Genomic DNA, 19,660 nt, shown 5'->3' with positions numbered 1-19,660 from the left:
ATACTGCATTTATCAATTTACATTATATATTAATTACAGTTCATATTATGTACTGTATATTTCTAATGTATCTAAAATTATCATAACAACTATAAAAGAGATTGATGCTACAAATAATAATACACTTAGAATTGGGATATGTACGAGTATATATGTGTGTTTGATGCTCACTTGTATGCATCAAAGCATTGGTATGTCCAAATAATAGTACACGTACAATAATTGGGACATGTAAGAGTATATAGTTGTGTGTTTGATGCTCACTTGTATGCATCAAAGCATTGGTATGTCCAAATAATAGTACACGTACAATAATTGGGACATGTAAGAGTATATAGTTGTGTGTTTGATGCTCACTTGTATGCATCAAAGCATTGGTATGTCCAAATAATAGTACACGTACAATAATTGGGACATGTAAGAGTATATAGTTGTGTGTTTGATGCTCACTTGTATGCATCAAAGCATTGGTATGTCCAAATAATAGTACACGTACAATAATTGGGACATGTAAGAGTATATAGTTGTGTTTGATTCTCACTTGTATGCATCAAAGCGTTGGTATGTCCAAATAATAGTACATGTACAATAATTGGGACATGTAAGAGTATATAGTTGTGTGTTTGATGCTCACTTGCATACATCAAAGCGTTGGTATGTGCGCATTTCAAAAGTGCTGTTTTTAAATCTGGGAAGATTTTCTTGAATCAGCTCTTTAATATTTCAATTTAATGGATTGCGTCCCCCTAATAATTATATAAGTCTGGTAAAGTTCTAAACAAAACTTAATTTGGAATTCATAATAAATGTGAAAACGTCTAAATCTCACATACATTTTAGCTAAATAAAATTAGTCTAAAGGAGCAGTTTGGCGATAAATAAGTAAAAAAATACTTCTAAAATCTATTATTACAATGCTCTTACGATATTGATTTTGGCATCGTAGTTGTAGTCGCTGTCCTCCTCCAGGGAGTAGAGGGGGGAGTGGTGATTGACAGCCGACTCGTAAGAGAAGTGGTAATCGTAGCAAATCACACTGATGAAGTCCATGTAACTGAAACGTTAAACATATAAATATAACGAGATTGGTCATAGAATATTTCTTCCTGCAAAAGGATGCAGGAAGCCGCAAGATAACGTCATCTCCACTCGGCTCTGTGCTCTTGACTTACTTTCTATAAACAAGACATTACTTTTCTAACTTACTAAATTCTATTTTATCCTCTTCTTATGACTACAAACACGCACAAAAATGGTTTCTGGGTGTTTTTCGTCTCACTTAAAGGCTTAAGTCAACATTTCTCTTTTTATACTACTACAATATAGGAATACCCCAAAGCAGAATTTTCCCATAACAGTATTCGTTAAGTTTTGAGAGGAAGGGCTTTAACATGAAGGTATAACTTTATCCGGAATATGCCTTTGACATTTCTGCCACCATGCAGTGCCAAAGGTCGGCCTGTGATCATGCCTGGGCGCCTCTTGGCCCCCTAGACCAAGAGGTCATAACTATCCGAGGATAGTCAAGCCAAAGATGAGAAACTTTACTTCTTAGACATATTCGGACGGTGCCACAACTAACAGTCTTCCAGTTGAAAGATAAATAAATCATTTTAAAAATTAATTACGAAATTTACATTTTAACATGTGCTACACTTAGATCAAAGTCAAAATTAAATACGTCCAAAACTAAACTTGAAGGAACTACTGATAAAATATGAAACACAACACCAAAACCGTTTCTGACTGCTATTTAGAAACAGTATCAAAACGTTATTCAGTCCAAAATTTGAAGAACTTTTAGAGGTCAGTGAAGGGCAAGATTCAACTGTATTCACCAGGAGTCTGGGAAATCCCACATATATGTAGCGCACTATATCAGTATCTAATGAGAGACAAAACAACTGATATCTACACGAGTAAGTGAATATATTAGATACAGGAAACATCAAGATTTGGGGGGAAATCGGTCAAGCAGTAAACAGTTTCAAAGACCAAACATGCAATAAAATTTGATAGAACAAAAGTACTTAAGAAGATTCCATAGTATTATCCAAGGCTAACAAGAGAAACTGTAAAAATAATCAAGAACCAAAATCACTTCAACGAGAGACAGCATGAAATTATCAAAAAGTTGGCAACCGGGGACACATTGCACATTAAACTCTAAACTTTTCCTTATGTTTAGTTATGTAATTTTCAAAATACTTCTACTATGCACGCTTAACGGAGTTATGGCTTTGGACATATTTAGCATAAAACCACTTTTTTATTTCATAAATAAGTCTGACTAAGTATTAACTAGTTAGTTAAAGTAATAATTAAGACAATTACTGTGTGCTCAGCAGTCAACGTGACTGATAAGTAATTGTGAGCTGTGAACTTTGAACAAGTGACACAGATGCAAGTGCTGTGAGTTTATGAAATTTTCACACGAATTAACTATAATTAACAGGCTAGACAGTGATTGCGAGTTCGCGTGCAGGCTCTCCACTAATTTGCAGCTCTTTCGGATCTATTCACTGATTTCAAAATCCAACTTTCCCGAGAATCAAATTCTAATTTTAATTGTTAAGTTTAAAGGTACTCGAAACCGAGCAATGTTTCTTTATTTTATAACAAAAATATCGTATTAAAACTTGGGAAAATTAATGGTCCTATACGTTTTAATAAGAATGAATATTTTCCATAGTTGGTAAATTTTTAACGTAAAAAAAGTAAAAAAGTAAAGAATGTCTTATTTTACCAAGCGAATTTAGGGCTAAGAAATCCTCTCTAACACTTAACCTGGGGACCAACGGCTTAAAGGTGACTTCCGAACCACCACCAATGGCATGCAGGCGGGCTGCTTGCAAGGACAGGGTCGCTCAGCAGTCACCCATCCAAGCAGCAGCCACGCACGACGTTGCTTGATCTGGTTATCTTGCGATAACCGCCGTACCGGCTACACTACGCCATTGGCTCATATGCATTTCATACATCCAGTAATGTATTATTTTTCATAGTTTATTTTCAAAAACCTACTCACAAAGATGCGTACAATCAAGTTGAAATCATAAAGCATTTTTAAGTAATCTTTTTGGTTTGATAAAGTCTTTTGTCTCAAGAGAGTAAAACAAGTTTAGACATGAGACATATCCCATTACAAATTACTAAGATCTATATAATAGGTATTTTGGTGTTATCGCCCTCGGCTTTAATCTTCCATAACCAGTTAACAAGCAGAGTACTTACGTATTAAAGCTTGCAATATCGTATCCTGGAAGGAATTTCTCGTGATGGGCAATGGAAATGGACAGAAGGAGTTTGGGTTTGTTTTTCTGGACAGCTTCAACCTCGAACTCCTCTCTTAATGTCTGTAAAAATAATATAAATTGCATTATAATAATTAAATAATAAAACTAATGTAACGTTATCATGTGTTTGGCCTTGTAGGGGAACGGCACCGTAGTTGTAATAGTTTTTGGAGAAACATTAAATAAAACTGAAACATTCTTTAGTATTTATGAGATACTAGCTGTTTCCCGCAGCTTCGCACGCTTTGCGTAAGCTTAGCCCGTGTATGTGCATTTCTAGTTCAAGTGAATTATATTTCCAACTCCGATGAAGAGTTTTCCTTGTTTCCACGGTCAGGAACATCTGTTTATGTATACAACCATTGTACACGTACATTTACTTTATTATAACGCTCAAGCTTTAAGTTCAACTAGAAATGTATGTGACAAATTTACATCATAACTTAGCGCCTTCAAATACTGTTTGGCTATTTACTATACGTAACTGACTCGTAATTGCAGTTTATAGTATGCAGGCGCAATTAAAACTTTTACCTTTTGCAGCGCCGCCCGGTGGCAAGTTACTTCAATGGGCAAAGCATATAAACCTTCTCCGTGCAAAAATACATATACATACAAATTTTCATAATGCTTGGTCAAATAGTTTACGATTCTATAAAGTACATACAGACAAACATTCTCTTATGTACACACACACACACACACACACACACACACACACACACACACACACACACACACACACACACACACACACACACACACACACACACACACACACACACACACACACACACACACACACACACACACACACACACACACACACACATATATATACATATAATATATATATATAACACATATATACATATATATATATATATATATATATATATATATATATATATAGGATTGGCTAATGCTAAATTCTCTCATATTTTACAGTACACTTAATAATACATTTTATTGTCTGGATAAGATACACAGTACAAAAAGGTTTTGTGTATTAATTAACATTCTCTAATTTTATTTTCTGAACCTATAGCTTTTCTATCCTTTGCCTGTGTGATCCTTGATTATAAGGTTTATTGATCAACTAGAGACCCAATAACAGTACAAGCAGTGAATTAATACATAGCACATTAAATTCAGAGGGCAATAAAATGGGTTTTTATCAATTTGTAGTGCATAGTGCAAAAACTAACGTTCAAAACTTACCACGCTCTAACGCTCTTTAATTTAAGAACATGCTGCATTACAGAAGATCTGAGCAGGTCTTTGCTACTGGTCTCCGTAAATTGTTTGCACGTATTGCGAAAATGTGGTTTTTATTATTGTTTTGTGTTTACCATGTAATATGTAATATGTTGTCTTTGAAATTTCCATTAGTAAAATTATAATAAATGTGTTAATTATTGCAATATATTTTGCAAAGATATTTTTATAAGAAAAGTTCTTTTCGTTTGTAAAATAAATGTTTTCTTTATATAAACAATAATTTATATTATTAGCATGTTTGATGATTTCTAGAAACTACCTATAAAAAGTTATTTAATCCGCGTTAATGACGAAATAATCATATGTACTGTTAAATAGCGTTTAAATCTTAAGCACAAATCAAAGGCAACTAAATATTTATCATACTAATCTAAGGATAACAAAAGTCTAAAGAATTCCATCAATTTACCTGAGCCAGTTTGACGTAATTCTCCTTGTCCTGGGGTGAGCCACCCTCCTTGACTCCTGGATGCTGCCAGTTAAGGTCGATACCGTCAAACATGTATCCTCTGATGAAGCGCACAGCATTCTTGGCAAACTCTCTCCTGTTTGTTTCATTAGAAGATATCCTCATAAACGGCAACGTTCCTGTGACCCAGCCTCCCACACCGATCATCACTTTCAGATTTTTGTTCTTCTTTTTGAGAGCGGTGGCATTCGCGAATCCTCCTGTAAAACCACCAGAACATAGATAAATTTTAATAAGTGAACGTATGTATCGGAGATAGCACCGAAAGTGGTAATGTGTGGCAAACCCTTTCCGTTTTCTTTAAAATCCACATCAAAAGCTTTAGTTTTTTAATTTTAAAGTTGTAAGTTTCTTTTTAAGTCATTTTGATCGCCATATTTTCCCCAAATTGATAAGATACTAACAGATTGTAAATAGGAATCTTTTGACCCACTAAATGAGAGAGCCCCAAATTTCATACCTAATGAGATGTTAAACCTATATTCTCCATCCAAGACATAGTTGGAGTAAATGTTTCTGCAGTTATTATTTGTGACAGTAAGACATATTCCATTTTTATTGTGTTTAGATGACCAAACCATGGCGCAATCTCCAGAGAAAATATATATATGGCTTATTTTGTACTTTTATAAACTAAGATTTCATAAATTTTGTGTTATTTGTGTTGCCTCAAACACTCCTTGTTTGAGAAAAAGTAACATTATTTACAATAAAGTTGAAGGGAAGCTCGAGGTAGCAACAAACGTCTTCTCTAGAACTGGTCTTTTAATTTTGCTTTTCCTATTAATACATATGAGATTTCTTTCTGTTCGTATAGTATAATAAGAATAAATTACCAGCTAACCTACAGACATACTCGATCATCTGTCTTCATCGACTGAATTCTTTTTGAATATGCCAAAGATAAAATGTTAAAGTATTATTATTTTGTTTCTTGCAACTGAATTACATTTATTAATTGTACTAACATTAGTTTTATCACTAACCAATTTAAATCATTTGGCCAATTTGTATCAAGGTAACTATTGTTGTGTAGAAAAAGTGCCTAAATTCCATTTGAGAAACCCTCCTCAACGTTATTGATGTAATCGAAAAATACGTTCTTTCTGTAAAAATTTTTATTTTTATAAAATTATATTTTATTTTATTTTTTTCAATTTTTACAATTCTTTTTGTAATTGTATGTATCTTTTATTTTACTTGATAACCTACTGCAAATAAACGTACAAATTGTTTTTAATTTAGGCTAATAAATCTTCTCGAAAGCTAAAGTCTCCTATTCCTATTTGTATTAATAATACGGATAAGAGCTTTAACTCAATTTCGTTGTATTACCAGATTACCAAAGTTTACTGAATGAAACCCTTACTGTAATTCTATACCTTGATGTTTGTGCAAAAGATTTAGAGTTACTCACGCTGGTTGAAGTCAAATTCCGGGTCGGAAGAGATTAGGTTGTTCTTCTGGCCAATCTTGATGAAAGCGTAAATAATGTGGGTGCAGAGGAAAGGGTCAATCTTGTCCGGAGTAAAAGCGTAGGGTCCCGCCCTCTTGTAACTCCAGTTCGTGTAGTAGCAGACCACCTTCTTGTCCTCATTTGTTGGTTTAGGATCTGCGGCCTCTGTCAACAAACATCTTGTGTGGAGGAAGAACAACATTTTCATATTGAATCTTGTTTGCTGAACTTTATTGACTGAAATAGTAATTTTGTTTATTTTACATTTTCAAACATTCGAATTGTATTAGATAGTAAATTATTAATTTCAATGACTTCTGGTGTCATTAAATTTTATGTAATTACCCTACAAAGGACTTAAATTAATTGTATATGAACTTAGGTCCATTAAATGTTCAAGGATATAATTTCATTTATCTCGTTTAGTTTGAACTGTTTAACTGTATAAACAAATGTTTTTAACAAAGTATATGTAATTATGCTCCTTTGCAAATTTTATATTTACCATTCTGCTAAAATGTGTGCGGCATTACATATAATTTTTATTAATTAAATATGACGTTTCACGTTACTGTTTTCCTGGAGAACTATTTATGTGGGAATAGCATTAAACAACAATTTGGAGAGTTGAACATTTCCTTCTAATGAACACTATTTATGTATTCTAATTCTGAGTATAAGATGTCAGATAAATCATTGAAACAAGTAAGATGATTACAATCTCGAAATACGTTTAATTTTTTATACCACACGTACAACGTGTGGAGGAGTGGTCAGGGCTATTTTTATTTATATCACTGTGTATTTGCTTCTGCTTGAGTATGAAAATTAAACCAAAATACCTTTGTTTGTACTATATGTTTCTAAAATAATTTTTCCGCACATACACATATTTATGAAATCAGTAATTTAAAGCTATAAGGGACAAAATCAATTTAATTATTACACTGAAATGTACAAATAAATAAGTTTTATTAAATAAATAAGGATTTCATGAATATTTAAATATATTTCTGTGTACTTGATAAAAATATGGATTGTTAATAAAATAATTTTAGACACATTTTAACTCACTATAAAACAATTCCTAACAAGCACTCTCATTGGATGAAAAAGGCTAAAGCAATTATCACTACTGACTTCATAAATCAAAATATTTCTAATAATAAGCTTGTGTACTTATAAGTTATCTCGTTGTATGTATACTATTGTATTGACTCAGAAAGCACATAATACTCAACTAATTCTGTTTCCTCCCGACTTTCTTTAAGCTTGGCCTTCTCAGCTCATACTATTTCCGCAATCTTCTCTCGGAATTTCCTTGCTCTACCTCTCGCACAGATTTTATTTAATCCTCTTAACCATGTCTCCCTTTCACTATCTGACTCAAGTGATTTCCTCTTATTTGAACTCAAGTATGCCTCGCCTTGGATTGTATTATATACATTCAGATAGAAAATAAATGTATAAGTAAGACGAGACAATTCACCTTCAGCTTAATTTTTTAATTACAATCGTTTCTAGGTGTATAAGAGAATAAAAAAAACACTAAAGAGGCAAGGACCGTATGGGCAGTGATTACAAAAATGTTTATTATATGGAATCTATCCTACTAATATATTATCTCAATCTATAATAAGCTATATCTCATGTATATTACGAGTATATATGCATATAAGTAATATATACAGAGTCTACAAAAAATTGCGGAAACAGCATTTGATATTTTGAACTATTGCAGATAAAGCAACGAAACTTTACACGTAAGTCGTATACCTAAGAATCTATTTTTTAGGAAATATAATTTTTTCCAAAATTCTGCGGACGATCCACTAGAAATCCAGAAGAAACTCTTGAAATGATAACATAGCTCAAGTTCCACATTAAATTAAAGGTTGCAAACACAATCTCAAAAGGTCAACCGTATCCAAAATGGCGGCGGTTTAAAGTTAAAAACTTTAGCTTGTTGAATAAACTTTATTTATTTATTATTCCTTGTGTTAGTTAAATAATGAAACACAGAACCCTCACAGCATACAAAAAAACATATTTTCCAAATTTTGAATGACTTTACACCACATTCGGAAACTGTCTAGGATTAGGCCTTTGAAAAATATCTCCATGCAAAAAAAATAAAACGTTTAGTAGTTTCTCATTAGGTTATTGTTATAGCTTACATTGTTTGCAGTACATGCTCAACTTGTTTTCCTAAGACATTTTGACAGTGAGGAAGGCGGTTATGGTAACCATCCATAACATTTTATAGCATCTCAGCAGACATGCCTGCCGCTTCACGTTATTCTTTGTGTTAATTGTTTAGATTAGAGGGCTTGATCTCATTAACTTTGTTTTTTAATGAACAAAAGAAATGTAGTCCAAAGGTGACTGGTCGGGTGACCTAGCAGGCCATTCAAATGGACCTCTCCGGCCTATTCATCGTTTTTGAAAAGTATGATTCGAAACATTACGTGCGTCTACTACATAATGAGGCACCCCCTCCATCTTGTTGGAACCAAACAGAATCCCAGTGTAATCCTTCTAGATTCATGATGGCACGGGAATTCTATTAACCAACAAATTGTGGTAAATTTTTCCATTCAAATTCCCATCAAAATTAAAAGGACCAATAATATTTTTTTCCTACAATGCCTGCCCACACATTCACCTCTTAGGGATGCTGGGTGTGGGCTTCTATCGTCCAGTGAAGGATTCCATCAGCCCAATAATTGCTGTTATATCGACTGACATTTCCATTTAACACAAAACTTGCTTCATCAGTAAAAGCTATTTTGTTCTCAAAATGTGGGTTTCCATCCAATTTTCGCATCATTGAATCTCGTCTTCATGTAGTTCAAGTTTTACTTTGTGAGGATGGTATTTGTTACGTTTTACAATATTGACCACATAATTGTTGCTTATGTCATCATCCTCAGTAGCAACTTTTGTAACAGAAAAGTATGTAGGCCTATCTTCAACGAAAGATTGAAGCACAATAATAAATAAGTGGTCTGTTCTATAATCTATCATTAAATAGATCATGTACCTGTTGGTGTGATCTCTGTTTTCTCTCATATCAGTACATAATTTCTTTCAACGTCAGATAATGCCATTTCAGTTTTGTATTATTCAATTAATTTCTTGACACTGACAAATTTTAAGTGGAATTAATTACGATGATTAACTATAGTTGGACACACTCCACAATAACTGATCAGGAAAGACAAGAAATGGGATTTCCCCAAACAACAATAGCCTATAGTTAGCCACAACACCAGCTGATAAGGAGGATATCTACATCGGTATGCAAGAGATGACTGATAAGGCCAGCTTGGTTGTCAAGATGATGCTATTTATTTTTAAATCGTCTAAACTTTGTGATCGAATTCATTCCTAGCCACATCACTCTTTTTTCATGTTGTTTACATGATAATTAACCCAAATGGCAGTTTCATATATGGTAATGTTTGGTAAAGGTCTATTATTAAACATTTGCATAGGCCTCCTACTAGACCGTTTCCGAAAATCGTATGTCATCCAAAATTTGTAAAAATCTGTGAGGTTTTTGGAATTACATTATTTTATCTAACACAAAGGAATGATAAATGTACTAAGTTTATTCAACAGGTTTAAATTTGTAACTTTTCCCGCCCCATTTTGGCATTTGGGGTCGAGTTCCGGCGTTGTGTTCTTCTAATAAAGACAACTTCATGTACAACTCAACCTACGCTCTTATTTAAAAATGTATTTTTGGACTCCTTGTGGACCGTTCTCAGTATGATGGAAAAAATTTATATTTCCTTAAAAATGACGATTTGAAGATAAATGCCTTATGTGTAAAATGTCGTTGCTTTATCTGTGATAGGTCAAAAAATAAAATGTCGTTCCTGGACCTTTTGTAGACCTGCATATTTATACAAGGTAGCGTAACGTGGTTCTCTGAGGTTCTATGCAAAATGTCAAGTTTATAAGCTCATTTAATTAGGCTACAAGTAGTCATAATTCACATGTTGAAATTTCATACGATTTTAATCGGTGTGTTTTTTTACAAATTTATATTCTCGTTGTTATTATGGTTAAGTAAAGGATCGATGTAAAATTGTTCGCTAATGTTCAGCCAATCTTATGGAGTGACATGCATTATAATTTAATACTTTGTTTCTTGTATTTAAATAGCTTCATGCAACATTTCAAGTCTATAAGTCTGTTTAATTTTGTAGTAGCGTGCTGATATACAGACAGGCAGGCAAAATTAAACTGTTCCTCCCACTCGAACGATAAACTTTGCTAACGCTTAGCCAATAAGGTTACGTTGTGTGTTTTATTTCAAACAAATAATAAATGTGTGTATTTGTCAGAACTATTGAACATTTGTGTTTACAATCATGAATTGCAAGTTATCACAGATCAATGTGTTTCCCTTTTGAAAAAATTTGGTATAGGTAAGTTTGGTATAATTTTTTACATATGAATCGAATAACAGTTTTCTTGATCTCAACCACCAAATCAGCAAAGCAACAGTTTTATATATATTTATATGTGTGTGTGTGTGTGTGTGTGTGTGTGTGTGTGTGTGTGTGTGTGTGTGTGTGTGTGTGTGTGTGTGTGTGTGTGTGTGTGTGTGTGTGTGTGTGTGTGTGTGTGTGGTGTGTGTGTGTGTGTGTGTGTGTGTGTGTGTGTGTGTGTGTGTGTGTTGTGTGTGTGTGTGTGTGTGTGTGTGTGTGTGTGTGTGTGTGTGTGTGTGTGTGTGTGTGTGTGTGTGTGTGTGTGTGTGTGTGTGTGTGTGTGTGTGTGTGTGTGTGTGTGTGTGTGTGTGTGTGTGTGTGTGTGTGTGTGTGTGTGTGTGTGTGTGTGTGTGTGTGTGTGTGTGTGTGTGTGTGTGTGTGTGTGTGTGTGTGTGTGTGTGTGTGTGTGTGTGTGTGTGTGTGTGTGTGTGTGTGTGTGTGTGTGTGTGTGTGTGTGTGTGTGTGTGTGTGTGTGTGTGTGTGTGTGTGTGTGTGTGTGTGTGTGTGTGTGTGTGTGTGTGTGTGTGTGTGTGTGTGTGTGTGTGTGTGTGTGTGTGTGTGTGTGTGTGTGTAATACATATATACATGTACATACCAGGTGTATACAGATTTAATTATATATACTGCGGAGTGGTCGCCCTATATCAATCGTGCACCGTATTTAACCTTCACGATTTAGAAGGGCTATGTTGAATAAAAATTTATTTTCCTATGTTATATATATATATATATATATATTCAAAATGTAAATTGAACTAATACAAGCTAGCTGAACATCGGTTAGTTATCTATAAAATATCCTGCATTTTGATTTTTCAGTGTAAATACGTGACTGGGAAAACGTGTTCTAAACTTTCCACATTAAAGAAGTATTTTTATTCAACTTCCTCGTTAAATCCGAGTTTATATTCAGCATTTCTTTATCATTACATTTCTAATACGTTCCAAAAATATTAATACGCAATATAACACCCAAAATGCTATTCATTATTTTGATGTAGTCGATTATTTAAAACAATTTAATTTAATACTACATACTTACCAACACAAAAAGCAATGGAACAACACACCAATATTGCAAAATAAACTGCCGCCATCTGAAACAGAAACATGCACTTGAATTGAAAATATAGCTACAGCGATTGGAATTACATAGATTATCTAATCATGGTTAATTAAGTTTTAACTGCTATTTGTATAATACAGATCTAAATTGCAGTGGTGTATATAGAAATTATTTCAGGGGGGACTGACACACTGAACGGTTTAGGAAAAACAGGGACTCAGGAATCTTCCCTCGGGAAATTGGTGTGCTTGGAGACCTTACAAATGTGTTCTAATCTAAAAAACTACAAAGAGCAATTAAAAAATTTTTTAAGTGTTTGTCTTTCTAAATTTTTGGGGCTTTAGTCCCTGAGACCCCCTTTACATACGCTTATGCTAAATTTTATATTTGGATTGGTAAACACCACTGGCTGTGAGGGTAGCGAAGGGGTTAAAAATACTAAACAAAAAAGTGTTTCACATACTTTAATGTTCTTAGCTTAGCATATAAACTGTCAGACACGTTAATAATAGTTAATTAATTTTCAATCTTTTAATCTCTTTGACTAACGCTGGTAAAGCTAATTTTTACATGTCTGACCTTTGACTTTAAATGTATCAAGTTATAGCAATGTGACCTGAAGTTTTATCAATTGCTAATTGTTTAATCTTTTCACTAACCTACTATATAAAACTAGCAGCACTCGATTTGTAGTTCTCCTAGGGAAAATTCTTCTATTGATTTATATAGGTTTTTTAATTTTACCAACTTTTATACAATGTAAATAGTGCAAAAATCGTAAAATTTTGTGTTCTAATGAGAGCGGCCATACTCTCAATATTTGTTACAATAAGTAAAAATTAAGTAAGAAAATTATACTTTTTACTAAATTTCATATAAAAGGTAGTAGTAAGCAACACCGCTTGTCGCGTAACAGGTTCGCTGAAGTCGCTTTCAAAAGTTCAAGGTCATTTCATCCTTGAAATGTCCTGCGTACTGACACACAATTATACAGAAAGGAAATGTTTACTACTATAAAAAGATCAAAATTATGCCAGGCTACTGAGTGATTAGTTTTAATGGCGTTCAGCAAAGTCTCATAGGTGGACATGCACCACCGTGGAACCCATTATTTTATATCATGCAAAATTGCAATATTGTGTAAATAATAAAAGTCTACACACAAAATATTACATTTTATGTATTGGTGTAATTAGGCTACATGAGTTACCATGTCACTCAATAAAATTTCATTTGACTGTCATCAACGAAACTTGTCAACAACTCTCTTAAGAAGTATTCTTTTCTTTTGAAACTTTGTTAACAAGACGAAACCGATCTATTATTTTATACCTTTATAACATTTAACATAACTTAGTTGATAGCTCTTTTTTAGTTGGATGGTTTTCTGCATGTTCCAAGAAGTAATCTGAGACCCTCCTTGGTTTCTTTACACCACGTTGTTATTCAGTGCAGTTTTATAACTTTTCATTTTTTAAACGTATTAGGTTATTAAACATGTGTAAAAATGAATTTGATATATTTAATAATAGTTTTATTCATTTATAAATAAGCTAAATATTTTTTTAACTTAAGGTAGTAACCGATTTTTGTTAAAGCTTTTAATTAATATTATGTAACGTATTATATTTTTATTTTTTCTCGTGCCTGATAATGATTTTGAAATTGAGTCTCTTCGTGTACGTACTTATATATTATATTTTAAATTTAATTATTATTAACTTATATTATAAATATAGCTGTTTTTGGAATAATATTCCTGTACCTATTGTACAAAAATAAATCAGTTTGTTTTCAGATTTATTTATTCTGCGATTTTCTCGTTGCTTCTTTCATTACCCTTGAAACCAATGTTAATACGTTCTCTAACGCCCAGCCATAATTCCAATGACATGCAATTGTTCCAGCCCTCCGAGTGATAGGCTTCGCTAATGCTCAGCCAACAAGCTATATCGCTACAGAATATTCAAACCCTACAGAAATAAATATTTTCCCCAGGCTGTTTTAATTGAGGAAAATACGACTCTCTTTAATAACAACAATTACGAACAGAAACAAGGCAGCGGGTAGGCAGGTAGAATATATCTGTGGAAGATCCAGACAACTGTCGGAGCCTGTGTCATTAGTTAAGCATTCTACCCGCCAGACCAGTTTGGTTCTGGTTTCCTCCTGGGATTACCACCTGCTGAGAACGTGAAGCATCTCTTGTTTTATCTTGACCGAGGAAAGTACATCCACAAATAACAGGGAAGTACGAGATCTAGTAATACGCAAGTTGGAAGAGGAGTGGTCTAGGAACGTCATCGTGTAATTTATTTGCACCGATCAAAACAATATAATTTTCAATAATTCAACATATTCTTGGATCAAGATAATTCCACGGCAGAGCTTCTTAAAACCATATCACTGTCCGGCCGTATTTCCGTTTGTCGGTCTCTACGAACACCCTTGGTACAAAACTCTTGACTTAAAATTTGGTATATAGATTCCAATCAGTCCAATGTAACTTTCGATTCTGGAATCAAAATATGTAAACTGAAATTAAACATAATATTTGACCATTTTTACATCGACTTTATGGGTAACCATAATGGCGACAAGAAAATTGCAGAACAAACAAATTCGGAAACAAACTGATTACGATCATATAACGTTTTATCGTGTGACAATATTAAATCAGTAGCTCCACAATTCGAGATCTGCAATCTGATCTCTTCTTCAGGACTTAGGCGTGTCACAACGCTCTGGTATGATTTGTTTATTTTAACCTAGTTTGTAATTAAGTGTGTCTCGAAACGTAGTGTTGTGATTTTTTGTTTCACTGAACCATGGCAAATGTCCGGAAAAATCCTGTTTCCTTCACAATTCTTCCATTGTCAAACAATAAACTTCAAACAAAGAAACAATATTAATGCTATATTTTTTCTTTTTCGACGTCTTTTACGTTATATTATGCTTCGTTATATCAATTTAACTTTTAAATACAGATACTGTAATATTATCAGTAATATAACATTCATTATACATTATTGGTTATAATAAATATGTATTTGAATACTTTTCAAATTTAAGATAGCGTTTTTAAATAACTGATTAGTACATTAGATGAATTCAAATGCAGTATGAAGTTACAGTTACGAAATAGTAACTAGTTTTAATTAACTGCACTACGGTTAATAATATTCCATTTATAAGTTTATTTCGAAACAACTGAGATAAAACATGAAGAGGTCGACCTCCACATCCTGTGGAGCGCGAAGACAGACAACTGTAATTTTGTAATTACATTCCTATCCTCCCTCAGAGTTGACTCTCAGAGTTGTCTCTGTATCAGTTATTGTGAGACAGTGTTAATATAGTTTGTTCGGAGCTGTTAATACATATGTCTGCAAAGTTTTCTTTGTGACGAACTTTATAGTATTCTTGTTTTTACATCAACGACTAAAAGGTAGTGCTTTAAATTTCTGATTTAATACGCCACAAAAATGTTTTATTTTAATACAGAAACTTTTTTGCCAGACCGCAACGTATCTACTGTGAATTCGCTCCGAAATATTTAGGAATATTTTTCTGTTTAAAGTATTTTATTTTAATCTCCATTTCATTTACTCTTGAGGATATCGCGATATCAAGTTTTTGTTCTGTTATTAAAACCTTTAGTTGATTACAATTCATTAAAAGTTGTGTTGTTTTAAGGAGAAGCCGATCTCCTTTTAAGCCTTATTTTGCCCGTTCTCATGGGCTACTGGACTGTGCGAGATTCTTATCAAACAGAATAAGGGGGAAAGTCGATACAGTACAAGGTGCAAAGGTCACGGACAGGATTTGATCCTGCGCTATCTCTAACTCAGACTCAAAGTCCAACCTCGGCGATCGGCACTTCCAAATTAATTTTTATAGTGTAAAATGGGCTGGTATAGCTTAAGTTTTCTAAAAGTATAAATTTTAATTTGGATTTTAATTTTGTGATTATTTATAAACAAAACTATGATATTGTCAGGTCCATTTTAATCATGAACGTTTTGTTATATTAAATACGTGGTCCAGAGATAGTGTGCATAGAGTTAACACATAATATGGTTGTTATGATACACTGCTCAGGTATGGTTTGTTAATTTTAACCTAGATTTTATTTATGTGTTAGATTAGTTATTCACCTGATGGAGAGGTTGGATTGCAGATCTTGCAATTTGGTGTTACTGATTTCAAATTGTATCCTTCTTTGGTCTATAGGCAAATTTTAGATTGAGTTAAGAATTTATTGTTGATTCCATTAAATAAAATTAAACTTACTTATAATTTCATGAATAGCTAATTTAAATGTTAGAACATTCTTTCTATTTCTTGATATGTCTCACAATTATAAATTTCTTATACTGATAAGTAGAATTTCTCTTTAGAGGACATTTTATTGACATTTATGATTATCAACATGTAGTAAAAAGTATACTAAGCATTCTAAGTACTTCACAATTGTAAATGTTAACGTTATATTGTTGTAATATTTATTGCATTATTATGCTAAGACAAATAAACATGTGTGGTAAAATATTATGCTCTTTGACCGTACAATAGTTTTTAATTTTTACCATATATACGTGCATATCCATTTTTGTGATTGTACCCCACATGTTGGTTTATGTATCACACGCTCATGTTGATCGTTACCCAAGCGTATCATTCATGTGGTTGGCACTTTTGTCTGTCTATCTGCTGGAAATTAAACTATGATCTTGAAGATGCATATGAAACTTCATTGAATGGATGTTAGGAAGCCGATATCTGAACATAATATTTCACGAAGGAATTAAGTTATAGACTAGAAATGTTCCATCATATTTGTTCATAGGCAAAATCGAGTTAGATGATTTATGATTTGACTGACCGATAACGAAGCTTAGGGGAAATATCGGAAATGAAATGTAAACTTGAATAAAACATCAAAGACAAGTTTGAAGGGTCCGTGTTGTCCATCCAATATCCGACATCTGTCCAAGGAAATAATCGAAACACGGAGGTATAGGAGGACAACAGTCCCCCTGACATGATAAATATAAAAGATCATTCACTTTTTGGTAAACTCGGAGCATGAAGGATTCTTGGACGATGGGATGAACCATACCACATTAGCATGCCTCTGAGAACATGCCCATGGCCTCGAAACTTGGCAAACCTATTACACGACACGTGGTGTGGCGTAATCCTACCTTGAACATGGTTGGTAAACATAACAAATAAGTGTGTAAATCACTGTATTACTGTACAGACATTGACAATGATCAATACTCGCGTAGTAAACATAACAAATAAGTGTGTTAATCACTGTATTACAGTACAGACATTAAATAATAAATAAGCGTGTTAATCGCGGCATTACTGAACAGACATTGACATTGATCAATACTTCCGTAGTAAACATAAAAAATAAGGTTTTAATCGCTGTATTGCTGTACAGACATTGTTATTGATCAATACACACGTTGAAACAAATAAGCGTGTTAATTTCTGTATTTCTGTACAGACATTGACATTGTCCAATACACGCTTAGTAAACATAACAAATAAAAGTGTTAATCACTGCATTATTGTATAGACATTGACATTTATGAATACACGTTTAGCAAAATTACTAAATAAGTGTGTTAATCACTATATTAATGTAAAGATATTGATGAATATGAGTGTATTATAATCGCTTGATTTAGTAATGGAAATTTAAATTTACTGGCACTGTATTTTTTTCTGTTAGTTTACTTACATTATACATTGGGTTCTTTATATAAAATTTTTGTTTATTTTAGCATGTCTGGTATATACAGTACAGTCTGTATTTGATAATAGATGAGATTATTGTATTAATGAGAATGAACAATAAGTACATCGTGGTATACAGTTTAGATTATTTTCCATGAATATAATTGTTATTGTATTTTCAAGAGGGGACGCAAGTAAGCTGCCTGAGCCCCACTTTTAACATGCAGCTAAATTTTAAGACTGCGTTATAAATATGATCTCTTTTCAAATTCATAAATGTTTCTATACATACACCTAGACTGTAGTGTCTAAATGCTACTGGACTGTTTAAAGTACTATATGTTATTACTACTTATTACAAAAAATATTCTATATAGAGGCTCTTTTGGGAAAATCTATACTGAATATAGGTATATTTTAAATAACTATTTGTGACGACTTCCCATTTATTACACGGTTTAAAAATTCACGGCCTCAAATTCGCAGTAGGCAGCTAAATAGCTATCTTCTTAACGTGTGATGTGTGCCAATACGAATTACATAGTCTTTATACTTCCTCATATCTCAATCAATTTGTTTTTCAATATATACTATATTTTCTATATGCTGCCACCTAAGAACTTCAAAATTAGTAAATTTAATTATTTCCAACAAGCAGCAGTACCTGTGGTTCTAAATTAGGAAGAGAACAAACAAAGACACAATGTTAACATAGACAAACAAGTCCTAAGATAGCTCAGAAGAAGAAAAGTGCGTTTTACCTTGAGGTCGGAACTGCGGCTACCTCTGCGCAGTTGAGGTCTGCAGACTTCTGGTTCTCGGAGAGTGCGGTCGGTCAGTTGATGGGCTCTCCAAGGCCAACATCTCCCAGGCGGTCGCGTGACGTCCGCTAGCAACCAGGAAAATACCACATTCTGCTCGATTATTGGCGGCATCACATTTAACGGTGACCATCACCTTGAACCCCTGCAGGATAATACCAGTTTTGTTTGTTACACCGGGGGAGGAAACCACAAATATATTGTAGAAGTTTGGAACCTGACAGGAATAATGGAGTGCTAAATTAGAATCTGTAGGCTAGCAAATGAGGAAGAGCGTGTTTTGGTGTTGGCCTTTAAAGCACTGGAGACGGGAAAATGGGGAGTGGAGTAAGTATAATCCAAAAGGTAGAGGAGCATTGTTCAAGTTTTATTCACTAAAAACGTAGTTTAATCGTTAAAAATCCTTATTTTGCCCGCCCTTATAGGTCATTAGCCTGTGCGAGGAACGAGCAGAACAGAATGGATGGGGGGTACAGTACAAGGTCAATGATACTGATAATAAAGTGCAACGGTCACAGACACTATTTGAACCCACTCTATTTCCAACTCAGACTGGAAGTTCCACGCGAAAGCTGCATTTGCACTGGCTGTTATTGCTCAGCTACGGTCGCATATTGTGGTACTTCCTTGTCCATAGTCTTTGGTTACTGTTTTTCGGACACTTATAAATCCTGCCATTTTGAAAAAGAAAGTAGTGTTTGTAATTTTTTATTAGTTTAACATAAATAATACCAAATTGAAACTTATTCACATTAATTGTTTGTCAGACTATTTTTAATATCAAAATATATAATGAACCCACATATACTTAATGAAGTGAGAGAGGTCACATCTTTATATGAACTCTTACTTTTTATTGTGGTAACTTTTCGTAAAAAATGCTGTATTTGTATATATACCGGGTGTCTATAAAGTCCCACCCCCTCTCTATTAATCTTTTGTATGACTATAGATGGAGTGATTTACTTTAGGGGTTGTTTATATGACCGATTGAGAAGTGTTTTAACGTATGAAA

At 33.4% G+C, this 19,660-nt stretch overlaps 1 protein-coding gene across 7 annotated transcripts in view; it reads right to left on the bottom strand.

Annotated features, from left to right (window-relative positions):
- The window catches only part of LOC124363107 (chitinase-3-like protein 1), a 30,430-nt gene extending 11,656 nt beyond the window's left edge, over window positions 1-18,774 (bottom strand). For all 7 annotated transcript variants that reach the window (XR_006922521.1, XM_046818230.1, XM_046818231.1 and 4 more), the window contains exons 1-6: window positions 18,586-18,774; window positions 12,047-12,101; window positions 6,464-6,667; window positions 4,987-5,246; window positions 3,235-3,356; window positions 925-1,054 (exon numbers count right to left, since the gene is read on the bottom strand). Coding sequence is in view for 6 of the 7 variants with exons in the window: in XM_046818230.1 (XP_046674186.1) it covers window positions 925-1,054; window positions 3,235-3,356; window positions 4,987-5,246; window positions 6,464-6,667; window positions 12,047-12,101; window positions 18,586-18,759 (945 nt within the window). In the remaining variant the exon portion in view is untranslated. The remainder of the gene's footprint in view (window positions 1-924; window positions 1,055-3,234; window positions 3,357-4,986; window positions 5,247-6,463; window positions 6,668-12,046; window positions 12,102-18,585) is intronic.
- Window positions 18,775-19,660: the final 886 nt, after the last annotated feature.

Source organism: Homalodisca vitripennis, chromosome 5, assembly GCF_021130785.1.
Source record: "Homalodisca vitripennis isolate AUS2020 chromosome 5, UT_GWSS_2.1, whole genome shotgun sequence".
Lineage (NCBI taxonomy): Eukaryota > Metazoa > Arthropoda > Insecta > Hemiptera > Cicadellidae > Homalodisca > Homalodisca vitripennis.
This window is presented reverse-complemented; position numbering and strand designations above follow the sequence as displayed.